The sequence below is a fragment of the Cyprinus carpio genome, chromosome B19 (assembly GCF_018340385.1).
Source record: "Cyprinus carpio isolate SPL01 chromosome B19, ASM1834038v1, whole genome shotgun sequence".
NCBI lineage: Eukaryota > Metazoa > Chordata > Actinopteri > Cypriniformes > Cyprinidae > Cyprinus > Cyprinus carpio.
Window position 1 is genome coordinate 26,203,007 of NC_056615.1, and position 14,855 is coordinate 26,217,861.

The 14,855-nt window shown below is 33.9% G+C and overlaps 1 protein-coding gene across 2 annotated transcripts in view; it reads left to right on the forward strand.

The window, feature by feature from the left end:
* Positions 1 to 14,855, forward strand: part of LOC109083507 (E3 ubiquitin-protein ligase DTX1-like) — a 49,361-nt gene that overhangs the window by 26,403 nt on the left and 8,103 nt on the right. For both annotated transcript variants that reach the window (XM_042745164.1, XM_042745163.1), the window contains exons 4-8: positions 8,497 to 8,558; positions 10,238 to 10,399; positions 12,093 to 12,154; positions 12,265 to 12,423; positions 14,474 to 14,635. In XM_042745164.1, coding sequence (XP_042601098.1) covers positions 8,497 to 8,558; positions 10,238 to 10,399; positions 12,093 to 12,154; positions 12,265 to 12,423; positions 14,474 to 14,635 — 607 coding nt within the window. The remainder of the gene's footprint in view (positions 1 to 8,496; positions 8,559 to 10,237; positions 10,400 to 12,092; positions 12,155 to 12,264; positions 12,424 to 14,473; positions 14,636 to 14,855) is intronic.

A 14,855-nucleotide genomic window follows, 5' to 3' on the forward strand; every position in this document is an offset into this window, starting at 1 on the left:
GCATTCGATTATGACTGCACGATATTGCGTAGCTTGCAGTGAACCTCTTGTCTGTGTATGAACTCGTCACCGTGCATTTGAAAACAGGAGACCGATGATTTACCGCTAATCACGGAACCAACTTACAGCTTTACTCTTCAGGAAGGGTCTTTAGAGGTGCAGTCGTTGGTGTAGAGCGAGAAAGAGCAGTGGGGGAGAGAACACATCCCTGAGGGGCACCAGTGTTGGTGGAGCAGCTGTTTGACATGAATTTCCCCAGTCTCACTAGCTGTTGCCTATCTGTCAGAAATGTTGTGGTAGATTTTTGGATTGAGTTTCACCAGTCTGACTGGGTCAATTTGGTCTGGAGGGCTGTTGGGATGATGGTGTTGAAAGCCGAACTAAAGTCCACAAACAGGATCCTCACATAAGTCCCTGTTTTGTCCAGATGTTGCAGGATGATGTTGATTGCATCATCCACAGACTATGTAAAAACAGTGTTGCAGAAAAATACCCAGAGGTACATATTTTTATGAGACCAGGTTGCATTTAAGGGTTAAAGTAATAGTTACCCAAAAACTATGGAAGTCAGTGGGCACCAGAAACAGTTTGGGTTTTCCGATGCTGCATAAATACCATTGTGCTAAACAATTTGAAAATGTGTTTCTATTGCCACTGTGCAGGTTTTTTCTTTGTGAGGTTTGGTTAGCAGTGACTGAAACGCAGCTTTACACACAACTGTCAGTCTGCATGGAGAGGATCTTGAGACTCCAGTAGCTTCAAACACCTGTCTGCTGCTCAGCAGTGGCTTTTTTACAGCTGGCATTACAATACAGTTCATTAGTTTGAGAGAAACTTTCCTTAATAAATCTTAATCTGACCAAGATCTTCTGTGCTCTATGTCACTCACAAATATTTTGACAGTTCAATAATTTCTATTAGCTTTTCGTGAAATATTGTTTGTTTTGATGCCTTTTGCAAGACATTGCATTTTTTATTTTTTTTGGTCTTCAGAATGTTCTTTATTCCTCACCATATTTCATGAGAACTGTGACTTGCTTAATAATTTGGAACAACCTCTTTAAGTAGGGTTTCCATTTACCTCAGAAGACCTGGCAAAAATCTGACTCTTTATTGTACCAAAATTATTATACTATTGATATATCACTAGTATTATAATTTGGAACGCAGTGTAGTGAGCATATCTGCAATGTATTTAGGTCCTAGGCCATTGAGTGATTTATAAATAAGTAAAAGTACTTTAAAATCAATCCAAAATATAACTGGAAGCCAGTGTAAGGACCTGAGGACTTGGTGTGATATGCTCAGATTTTCTGGATCTAGTCAGAATCCTGGGAGCAGTGTTCTGGATGAGCTGCAGATGTCTAATGGTCTTCTCGTGAAGGCCGATGAGGAGACCATTACAATAGTCCACCCTGCTAGTGATAAATGCATAAACAAGCAAGTCTTGACTGGAAACAAAACATCTAATTCTAGCAATGTCTTTTAGATGATAGTATTCTGATTTAGTTACTGCTTTGACATGACTACTGAAACTAAGGTCTGTCTCCAAAATCACACCAAGATTCCTGACTTGATTTTTAGTTGTTTGACCCCTAGAGTCAAGGTATGCATTCACCTTCGAGAACTTCATCTTTGTTTCCAAATGCAATGACTTCAGTTTTCTCCTTGTTTAACTGAAGAAAGTTTTGATATATACAACTGTTAATTTCATCAATACATTGGCAGAGGGAGTCAATGGGGCTGTAGTCATTTGGCGATAAGGCTATTAATCTGGGTATCATCAGCATATCTGTGATAGGCAATTTGGTTCTTTCTCATTATTTGACTTAGTGGGAGCATATACAGGCCAAACAAGAGAGGTCCAAGAATTGAGCCTTGTGGGACTCCGCATTTCATGGATGTCCACTTAGACTTATGCTCTCCTATACTCACATAATAACCTCTCCCTTCTAAGTATGACCTGAACCATTTGAGAACCACCCCAGAAAGGCCGACCCAGTTTTCCAGTCTCTAGAAGTATGTTATGATCTACAGTGTCAAACGCAGCACTGAGATCTAGTAGTACCAGCACTGATATTTTGCCAGAGTCAGAATTAAAGCGAATATCATTTATTTTCTTTATGAGTGATGTCTCTGTGCTGTGATGCGGTCGGAAACCAGACTGAAAAGTGTCCAAGCATTGGTCTATAATTGCTTAGTATGGTGTTATCAAGATTGCTCTTTTTCAGAAGTGTATTAACAACTGCATTTTTTAGGGATTTTGGAAAAGTCCCAGAAAGAAGTGAGGCATTCACCACTTCTAAGAGATCTGCTTCTAAACAATTCAGCACACTTTTGAAAAAATATGTGGGAAGTGTGTCAAGATAGCAGGTTGACGATTTAAGGTGCTGTACTATTTCTTCCAAAATTTTGCTGTCAGTTGCTTCAAAAACAGACATAGTAACTTCTTTTTGAAATTGCGGTCGACTCTGTCTGACCTCTGTGTAACTTGAGGATATGCTTATCGCCTTTCTGATATTATTGATCTTATCAGAAAAAAAGGAAGCAAACTCTTTGCATTTGTTGTCGGAGAGCATTTCACTGGGAGTCTGACTTGAGGGGTTTGTCAGTCTCTTAACAGTAGCAAAAAGAGTGCAAGTGTTGTTTAAGTTACTGTTTATAAGGTTTGAGAAGAAAGTCTGTCTAGTTTCACATTGAAAGCATAAAGGCTGTCTTTATAGATGCTAAATTCTGCATTGTCTTTTCATACACTGAACTGCTATCGATTTTCTCCAAGCTGATTTCTGTCTGCCAGTCTTCTTGCTGACTTTCACAGGAGCAATGTCCTCAATAATATTTTTAACTTTTGAGTTAAAGGCATCAAGGAGAAGATCAACAGTGTCTGCAGAAATGCTTGGTGTTAGCCTCCATAAATAGCACACTAGTGTTCTTGTTAATGCATCTCTTTCTGACAGAGACAGATCTAGATTCAGTGGTAGCAGAGATCAATACATCAAAGAAAATACAGAGGTGATCAGATTAGATGGGTTAGCCGTACAGCTTGAGAAGGCCTTAGACTTTCTATCACGTGATAAAACGGAAATAGAGAAAGCTACAGGACACCTGCTGTTTTTGGGCACACTGGGTTCCCACTTGCTCTGTAAATATTTGTGAATGTTGCTGCTATCATAGCAGGGACCCGACACATATCAAGCTGGAGGAGGAGGACGAGCTGGGCCCACAGGCTTTGGTGGTTGTGGGGTCCGCTATTTTTTTAGTTGATATCTAGGGGCTTGCAGCGAAAGAGTGCGAGAGTTTGGTCCCAGGATACACCAGTTCCTCTATTTTCTGTGAGAAGCTTAGAAGTGGAGATGCTGGAGAGATGGATAATGTGTCTGGTGAGCGGGGCTGTGGCTCTGGTGTTTCTGGTGACTGTGATATGTTGTCCTGGCTTCCCTGGCTGTTTTCCAGAAAGTCGTCCTTGGGTGCTGAGTCTTGGAGCTGTTCTGATACGTCACAGTCTGTCTGTGATGAGCTCTGTGGGCAGGACTCAGCCGGGATAGTGTCCATGAGCAGTGCTTGCTGTGGGATGTGTCAACCACATGGCAACTCAGAAGCTGATATGAAGTCCTGTGGTCACTCATACTTTGTCCAGGTGTGTGTGTGCGCCATTCAGGTTGAGTGGTTTGGTACACACAACTGAAGGATGATGGAGGGAGAAATAGATATGGTCCTTTAGCACTCTTTAAGTATCTTGGTAGATATCATAGTGTGTTTTATTTTCTTTCTTCTGTTCAACACAAAAGGAGATATTTTGACGAATGTGGGTAACCGAACAGTTGACGGTAGCCATTGACTTCAATCTGTTTTTTTTTTTTTCATACCAAACTGTTGTGTTTCCCACATTCTTCAAAATATCTTCAGCAGAACAAAGAAACACTTACAGGTTTGTAACAACTTCAGAGTTAATGATGACAGAATAGTCAGTTCTGGGTGAACTGTCCCTTTAAGTAGTGTTGAGAACTCTGATTCATTCATGTGAACCGATTCCTTTGAGTGTATCGGTTCGTTCGAATGGTTCATTTCAGTGAAATTATTCAATAAACTGGAAAATTCTTAAAATTCAATAAATAAATCCTTTTCTGGTATTATACAATTTTATTAAAATGGTATATTAGTTAAATAAATTTGTTAGGAAATTCTTAATTTATTGTTGATTTATTCTATTTTCATGCAAAAAAAAATAAAAAATAAAATACTGTAGTTCTTCATCAATATTTTTTCCAGTACAAATATCAAAGCCACCATCTATCTATCTATCTATCTATCTATCTATCTATCTATCTATCTATCTATCTATCTGTCTGTCTGTCTGTCTGTCTGTCTGTCTGTCTGTCTATCTATCTATCTATCTATCTATCGTACTGTCTATTGTTATATATGCACTGTATATAGGATTGATCTTTATTTTGACCCCTTTGCACTTCATTGCATCATTCTCATCTTTGTTTATTGATGCTTTCAGTTTTGTAGAGATTAATCAGCTTGAACAGGGAAATAGTCAATAGTGTCCTTTTGCGCTGTGACACTGAATTAGTCAAACACACACACACACACACACACAAACTAACGCGGTGATGCTGTAATGCATCTATAAATCTTGTCCTTTCCTCTGAGCGTGTGAAAATCATTGATTGAGAGCGTCTCTGGTCGAGATAAACCGCATGCGAGTGTGTGTGTTTGTGTGTCTGTGTGTGTGTGAATTGTTTGCCGTCCAGCCTGTGATACACAGGGGAAAAGATGAATAATGAATCAAGGCAAAACGGAGCCTCAGCAGACACACACACACACACACACACACACACACACACACACACACACACACACACACACACACACACACACACACACACACACACACACAGACAAAGAGTAAACCACTAAATGAAGGGGTGTAAATCCTAGTAGATGTGAAGTGGAGATGTTTTCTGAAACCACAAACACACTTCAGCAGAAACACAGAGAGCAGAGCAGAGACGAACAGACACAGAAAGAGAGAGACTGTGAAGACAGATGAGTTTGCTTTGTTCCCAGGCGAGCGGTTCACACATACAGGATGAGTGTGGTTAACACACACACATACACGTGTATCACACTACTTGTGCATGTGCATAAACACAAACACACTCCAGCAGATAGCGTGCTGTAAACAAGCATCACACATGCACAAAACAGCAGTTATGACATGAATTATGACATGAACAAACTAGAAAGCGAGAACAGCTTCAGTGAAGATCTGTGGTTTTTATATTAATGCAATGACATTTTTTATTTCCTACCACTTACAGTATATAGTGAGTTTTCAGGTAACAATTGAGACCCTGCAGCACAAAAGCAGTCTTAAGTCGCTGGGGTATATTTTTAGTAATAGCCAAAAAAAAACACTGCATGAGTCAAAATTACCAATTTTTCTTTTATGCCAAAAATCATTAGGATATTAAGTAAAGATCATGTTCCATGAAGATATTTTGTAAATTTCCTACCATAAATATATGAAAACTTAATTGATGATTAATAATATGCATTGCTAAGAACAAGTTTACTGTAAATATCTGTATAAAACAGTTTTGACCCGTTTTACTGGGCCATGGGCTATTTATTTACTTTTCAAATTTATTTTAAACTATTTTACTAACTACTATACTAACTAATTTAATTTAATTTAATTTAATTTAATTTAATTTATATATTTTAAATTTATTTGTTTTAGATTGTATTGTATTTGGTATTTTATATTTCTGAATATTTTATTTTGTTTTATTTTTTTATTTTTTTATTATTATTATTTGATTTGATTTGTGATTCAGTTTGATTCCTTTGGATAGTTCACTCATGCATTGATAAAGCAGATCTTTATTGCACATGCATTTCTACAGCAGGTAAAGACAATTTATATCTTACATCCATAGGATATATATATGGTTAACAATGGATATATATATATTTTAACACATTTCTGTGTCAATACAGACAGAGCTTGTATTGCTCTACCACATTACATGTGATTTTAGCACCACCACTAGAGGGCAGAGTCTGACAGATCCTGATGCCCCAAACAAGCAGAGACAGACCTGTTACACACACTTACTGTGCTACAATATCTGCAGTAATCCCATACTTTAATCTCACTCCATAGTTAAATCTCACTTCAACTCATTTATTCAAGAGTTATGCTCTTATTAATCTTGACTTTTCATCCGAACATACTTACATTAATACATCTGAACAATTTTGAGGTTTGTTTACAATTATTTTTTGTCACTGATCTGTGCATTTATTTGATGTTTTAAAAAGTGAAAGTGACATACAGCTAAGTATGGTGACTCATACACAGAATTCGTGCTTTGCATTTAACCCATCCAAAGTGCACACACACAGCAGTGAACACACACCAGGAGCAGTGGGCATCATTTATGCTGCGGCGCCCGGGGAGCAGTTGGGGGTTCGGTGCCTTGCTCAAGGGCACCTCAGTCGTGGTATTGCCGGCCCGAGACTCAAACCCACAACCTTAGGGTTAGGAGTCAAACTCTCTAACCACTAGGCCACGACTTCCCCCAAATGAGTTTATGAGTTATATGGTGTAATTCAGATATATCTCTGTGATAATCTTTTAGAAACATGCTGGCCAGAATCATGGTATATTACCACTTTTATAACGGTATATGAGGCAGATTCAATATTATCTTGTTTTGGCTCGTTTCCTTCAGTAAACGCATGTAAACATGAGTCTGGAGTCACTGAACACTAACAGAGTTCAAATCATCTCTAAAACTGACTCTGACTTCCTGTTTGACTTCCTGTAGCAGCTGGTGTGAGTGTGTGTGTGTGTGTGTGAGATCAAAGGAGGAAGTTTGTGTTATGTGTGTCTGGAGTTTATTGAGATCAGGAGAGATGATGGATTCGGATGGAGACTCAGACGACGACATACGGTACGATCTCGCTCTCATCTTGCTTTCGTGGCTCCATCAGCAGCAGGACTTTGACTCGCTGCATAAGAAATATGAGATAAAACATAATACGAGCCAAGTGCAATCGTTTCCTGATCCGTATCGATGCGAGACGCTCTGTTTCACTTCATGCAAAAACTGCTTAACTCTGTGTGAAGGTGGATGGAAATGCTTTTATTTATTTTTTTCATTTTAGACAGATTACCTGTGTAAAGTTGTATAGAAATTATTTCATACATTATTTTTAATTTAAAATAATTATTTTTATTTTTTTTATTATTTGATTCTTATTATTAATTTTTTTTTTCATTTTATTGTAGCATTCTGTCTCATTTATTCATTCATTATAAATATTTATTTTATTTTATAAAATAATTATTGTATTATTTATATTCACTTATTTTTAATTTATTTGTTTTATTATTATTTCTGAATTTTTTATATTTATATTTTGTATGATTTTATTTTTATTTTCCCTTGTTTTTTTTCTATTTAATTATTTATTCTTATTATTTGTTTTATTATTTAATTATTATTTTTTAATTATTTTTTTATTTTATATTTTATTTTATTTTATCATAAATAATTAGCATACTAATGCACCTAGCAACCACATAACGACACCTAGGCAACCAACAACATACTCTTAGTGGTGCTATTTTAGTATCATTTGACATACCATTATAGTTTTTATTAATATTTTGTTTTTATTTTTTAGATTTTTTGTGTTCATTTTAATTTTATGTAATATTTTAGTCTTTTTTATACAGTATTTTAATATATTTTTTATTTCAGTTTAAGTTATTTTATACAAGTTAAACTAATGAAAATGACAAATGTTGCCTTGGCAACTAGTTTTTATATTTTATGTTTTATTTCAATTAAGATTTTAAGATTATTTCAAGAAACAAAAGGTGTTTTCTTTTCAATTAATTATAATACAGTACTATAATAAATAACCCCACATCCTAGAATCTAATTTTCTTTAGGCAATAATAATAATAATAGTAAAAAGAGTTTCACTTTCTATTCATGTACTACAGTGAAGCATCTATTATCACCATCATCTGGTTTCATTTCTCTTGTTCATACTGATAGGATCTGTGGCTAAAGCTTTCAGGTCTGAGTTAAGCGGGACTTTTAAGTGAACAAGGTGATTCTCCAGACGTGAGATTAATGCATGTTCACATGCTGGAGAGACTCATTTTCTGTCTTTGTTAATTAGTTGTTCCTCATGTGATCTGATGAGCTTTAATGACGCTGTGATTGGGCTTTAGTCCTTGTCACTGGATGCTGATTGGTCCGATAAGAGCTTCATTTTGATTGGACGGTTCCGCTGGCTTCAGCAGATGAGGAAGGTTGTGAGTTGTAGGGTGTGTTAGAGTCTTGATTAACTGTTTTTGGGATGATTGTTTCTCCTCATCAGAGGTTTGGGTGGTCTCTTACAGTTTATAAGCTGTAATGATTCAGTTCATATGGATCATGGTCTGTTTCCTGTCATCTTTAGGGTTCCTGCACTTCCTGTGAAGAATCTCACTGGGTCTGGACAGGTTCATCCTGCATTAGCAGGTACTACACCACAAAATCATATTCTCTTCAGTGTAAAGAACTTTATTGGCAATACAGAAACTACATTTATTTTGTGTTTACAGCTTAATTCTGTACAAAAGTTTATAGAAATGTTTTTTTTTTTAATATACAAGTAAACTACAGGTAATAATGAAACTTTTCAACAAAAAGACAAGTTAATTAAGAATTAAGAATTAACATATATTTTATTTTGCAAGTAAACAGCTTAACTCTGTACAAAGATGTATGTCAGTGATTATTTATTTGTTTATTTATTATGCTTATATTTTATTTTTATGTGCAAGTAAACTAAATACCAACAAATAATTTTAATAAAAAGACATAAATTAAAGACAAACATTTATTTTTACTTTCATGAATAGACCAGTAAACTTTGTACCAATGAATGATTTTAACAAAAAGACTTGAATTAAGAATTTAGGTTGAAAAATTAACATAAATTTTATTTTGCAAGTAAACAGCTTAACTCTGTACAAAGATGTATGTCAGTGATTATTTGTTTGTTTGTTTGTTTATTTATAATGTTTGTATTTTATTTTTATGCGCAAGTAAACTAAATACCAACAAATAATTTTAATAAAAAGACATAAAATAAGAATTTAGGATTAAGAATTAAAGTAAGTTTTATTTTGCAAGTTAATAGCTTAAGTTTGTACAAAATTGTATAGAAATCATTTTTAATTGTTTTATTTTAACATGCAAGTAAACAGCTTAACTGTGTCCAAAGATGTATATCAGTGATTTTATTTTATTTTATTTTATTTTATTTTATTTTATTTTATTTTATTTTATTTTATTTTATTTTATTTTCATGAAAGACCAGTAAACTATGTACGAATGAATAATTTTAACAAAAAGACTTAAATTAAGAATTTAAGATGAAAAATTGACATATATTTTATTTTGCAAGTAAACAGCTTAACTGTGTCCAAAGATGTATGTCGGTGATTATTTATTTGTTTGTTTGTTTATTTATAATGATTATATTTTATTTTTATATGCAAGTAAACTAAATACAAACAAATAATTTTAATAAAAAGACATAAAATAAGAATTTAGAATTAAGAATTAATGTTTTATTTTGCAAGTAAGCAGCTTAACTGTGTCTAAAGATGTCTATCAGTGATTTATTTTATTTTATTTTATTTTTACTTTCATGAAAAGACCAGTAAACTATGTACCAATGAATGATTTTAACAAAAAGACTTAAATTAAGAATTTAGGATGAAAAATTTATGTATTTTATTTAGCAGGTAAACAGCTTAACTCTGCACAAAAGTGTATAGATTTTTTGTTGTATTTTTGCATGCAAGTAAGCTCTGTAAGTAGGAGTACAGAAATGGTTTTATTTAGTTTTACTTTAACGTGCAAGTAAACAGCTTAACTGTGTATAAAGATATAGCAATTATTTTTTTTTAACGTACTGTATAAAGCAAGTGCCGACAAAAGATTTGAACAAAAAGAAATAAATTAAGAAACAGTTATGTTATTTTCATTAATACATTTGGCAGAATCCTTTTATCCAAAGCGACTTGCATTGCATTCAAGGTATACAGTTTATCACTTCATGCATTTCCCAGGAATCGAACCCAAGAGCTTGGCCTTACAGTGCCATGATCTGCATCTTAAGCTTATATTAGTGTCTGTCTTTGTGTCAGGAATGACTGGTATCCTCATGTGTGCCGCTGGGCTCCCCGTGTGTTTGACTCGGGCTCCTAAACCCATCCTGCATCCACCGCCGATCAGCAAGACCGACCTGAAACCTGTGCCAGGGATCAACAGCATCCGGCGCAAGACCAAGAAAAAGCACCTCCGCAAAGGTGTGTGTGTGTGTGTGTGTGTGTGTGTGTGTGTGTGTGTGTGTTTGTCTAGCGACTGATTCTCTGTCTGACTTTTTTTGCTGATCTGAGCAGACTTTGTGTGAATCGGGCAACAACGGAAAGTGACATGGTTCCTCTTACATTACAGCACCTCAACCGTGTTACCATAGATCTGCTTAACGTCGTACTGATAGATTTGTTTTTGTCAGGAATCAATAGTGTATTGAAAGTCCAGACAGCAGGTGTGTGTTCATGCGCTAAAGGTCACCAGAGTAAAGACGCTTTGAGAAATAAACACTGAAGCTCTGTGTTTTGAAGAGTACATTTGTCAGCTGAATTTGACAGATCCTCTCTTTAGCGTCATTTGGTGTAAAAATAAAGTTATAAATAAAGCATTAACACTGGTGGTGTGTAAATTTAAGAGCTTTAAAATCTGGGATTTGTGTTTTATGGTTTTCTAGTCATATGAAGCTTGATAAACAATCCAGCTTCTGTCTGCAATCTTATATTTATTAGATTTTTAGTGAAAGCAGGGACACACATCTATATCTTGCTCCCTTTTATTTATTTTATTTTACTTACATTTGAGTAAATGGCTTTATTCTATAAAAGGTGTATAGAAATTATTTTATTATTTTATTTTTATTTTAAATTCAAATTTATTTTTTGTATAGAAATTTTAAATTCTATAAAACGTTTATATAATTATTTATTATTTTAATTTAGATTTTATTTTATTTTTGTATATTTTATTTTATTTACAATTTGAGTAAATAGCTTAATTCGTATTTTATTTAATTTTAATTTATATATTTTTTTTATTTTGTATATTTTATTTACATTTGAGTAAACAGTTTAATTCTATTAGAGCTGTATAGAAATTATTTTATTTTTATTTTTGTATATTTTATTTTATTCTGCATTCAAATAAACAACTTATATCTGTACAAAGGTGAAACGGTTTTATTTTATATTTTTTATATATTACTTATTTTTGTATATTTATTGTATTTTTAATTTTCGTATATTTTATTTTATTTAGTTTTATTGACTGAGCAACTTAACTGTATAAATGTGTATAGATTTTTTATTTTATTTTTGTATATTTTATTTTATTTACAATTTGAGTAAACAGCTTAATTCTATAAGAGCAGAATAGAAAATATTTCATTTTATTTTAATTTATATTTATAATTTTGTATATTTGATTTTATTTACATTTAAATAAACCGCTTAATCTGTTCAAAGGTGTAATGGTTTTATTTTTATATTTTATATATTATTTATTCTTTGTATATTTATGGTATTTTTTATTTTGTATATTTTATTTTATTTTTGTATATTTTACTTTATATATTTTTTTATTTTAACCTTGAAGTAAACAGCTTAATTCTGTACAGAAGTGTATAGGAAGGTTGTTGATTTTTTTTGTATTTTATATTTAAATTTATTTTTGTATATTTTATTTTTTTTCTGTACATAACTCTATACAAATGTGAAAAGAAATGGTTTTATTTTATTTTTTTATTTATTTTTAGCATGCATATAGGCTTAGTATGATTGATTTTAACTAAAAAGCATAAACTGAGAATGACTTAAGGAAGAGTTCACATATCAAAATTAAAAACTGCACAAACACAAGACTAAAGCTCCACTGTCTGATTCTAAATTCTTGTTTTGTCTGTTTTTCCAGGTAAAAACCCAGAGGACGTGGTCCGGCGCTACACAGAGAAGATCAAGACGGCTCCCGATGAGGTGATTGATGAGTGTCATGTGACCAGCCGAGCGTTGTGTTGTTTACTAGCAGAGCTAATGAGTGAGGCAGCAGATGTGTGTCAGGGTTACTCACTGTTGATATCCGTCAGGACTGCACCATCTGCATGGAGCGACTGGCCACCGCGTCCGGATACGACGGAGTGCTGAGCTACAAAGGCTTCAAGCCCGAGCTGGTCGGCAAACTGGGAAAGTGCGGCCACATGTACCATCTTCTGTGTCTGGTGGCCATGTACAACAACGGCAATAAGGTCAGAACGCAGTCACACGAAGGTGGTCATATCACTGTTTTGTTGTACATTAGGGGGATTTTACTTCATTTTCTTCATAGTATTTATCCAGACCAACCAGTTTCAGGATCTATCACAATTTTATGACATTTTGTTTGCAGCCAGAAAGTACAAAAAAAAATCTGGTGCATTTGAACGAACTGTGCATCCTGTGAAGACATAATAGAACTTTTGTGTTGCGAGTCAAATTAACCCACATTGGTTTCCATGCAGTTTGTCAGAAATCAACGCTGCGGAAAACACTGAAGATTCATGCAAAAACAAAACAACTTATTATAGGGTTATTATAGTTAACTAAACCTAAAGAAGATAAAAATACTACGGCAGAATAGTTGCGTAAAATGTAAATAAAAACACAATGCAATGATTTGCAAATCACATAAATCCATATTATATTAACAGCAGAACTTAAAAAAAAATATCAACTATATAGACTGAGGACATGTGCTATTTTAAGGAGAAAATGTTGAATTTGATGGCCGCAACATTTCTTAAAAAAGTTGTGATGATGCAACAAAAGGCTGGAAAAGTAAGTTACGAAAAAGAAAAAGTGGATGGAAAATTTGCAGATGATTAGGTTAATTGGCATCAGGTCAGTAAGATGATTGGGGATAAATAGAGTATCTTAAGCCCTAAGGACACTTCGGAAAGCTTCATCTTTGTCCAGCATCTGCTGTGTTTTTCTCCAGAAGTTATGACTGGTCAAAATGTCTTTTAAGCTAAAGCTGCTGTGATCTTATAACCCTCTCATGCAAGCGCTGGTCAGTGTGAGCGAATGTTGTTGTTGCTGTTGTTCTGTCTCTTTAGTATCGTTTTCTACTGTGAATCAACAGTAAATGCAGGCTTGTGCGTCTACTAATTGTTGATTGATTTCATAATAATGTTCCTCAACATAAAATTGTGAAGACATCTACACCACATACTGTAATAATGATGCAAAGTCCGATTCAATTCAACGAACCGGTTCAGAAAACCGATTCATCGGTTCCTTAAAGGGATAGCTCACCCAAAAATAACAATTCTGTCTTTAATTACTCGCCCTTATATCATTCCAATCCTGTACGACCTTTGATCATCTTTAGAACAAAAATTAAGATGTTTTTGAAGGAATCCAAAAGCTTTCTGACTAGGGATGGGCTTTTTTAAAAAAAATTGTGTATTCAAATATTTGGGCTTATTAAAAAGGATATTTGAATATTTGCTTATATATGATAAGGTTTAATGAGAAAGATGTTATTTTTTTATAATCAAGATTTTGTGACGATTTCTGAACAAGCTTATAATTTGGCATTTTAAACAACACTGTTCTAGAACAAAGTTCCGTTACATCTCAAGACCTTCTTTTGATTAAAAAGGTGTTTAAACAAATATATTGTGTCTTAAGTGTCAATTTTTCAAAATTGAGGTGTATACATCATCTGAGACCTGAATAAATAATCTCTCCATTGATGTATGGTTTGTTAGGAGGACAATATTTGTCTGAGATACAACTATTTGAAAATCTGGAATCTGAGGGAGCAAAAAAAATCTAAATATTGAGAAAATCATCTTTAAAGTTGTTCAAATGAAGTTCTTAGCAATGCATATTACTAATCAAAAATTAAGTTTTGATATATTTACGGTAGGACATTTACAAACTATCTTCATGGAACATGATCTTTACTTAATATACAAATGATTTTTGGCATAAAAGAAAAAATGGATAATTTTGACCCATACAATGTTTTTTTTGGTTATTGCTACAAATATACCCCAGAGACTTAAGACTGCTTTTGTGCTGCAGAGTCACATTTGCTTTTGTGTGCCGCTGCATCCACAGAGCGTGTCAGTACTGCATTATTTTGCTCATCTTTAGTGAAGTGCATCTAAGCATGAAACATACACACATGTATTGGTGTGATAGTATTGCGTGTCTCCGATGCCTGTGAATGTCCCAGCTGTCCTATCACGAGCTCTCCTGAGTTTCCTCGGGTGTTGTTGTCGTGTTTAATGTGTCTGATGTTGTTCTCAGGACGGCAGTCTGCAGTGTCCCACCTGTAAAGCCATCTACGGAGAGAAAACCGGCACACAGCCTCCTGGGAAGATGGAGTACCACGTGATTCCTCATTCTCTACCTGGATGCTCCGACACCAAGACTATCCGGATCATCTATGACATTCCCGCTGGGATACAGGTATATTCAATTAATATACGTATAATAAATAAATACATCTTTAACATTTAGAAATACATTTCTAAATAATAAGTAAATATAAACTTTGTTAGAAAACAAATGTCTTGAAGTTTTAATATTTTTAAGATAACTAAATTTTCAATATATAAGCAATGATAAAAATGACAATTTTGAAGTTATTCTTATTAAAAATAAATTTTAATGCTGATATTTCTGCAGT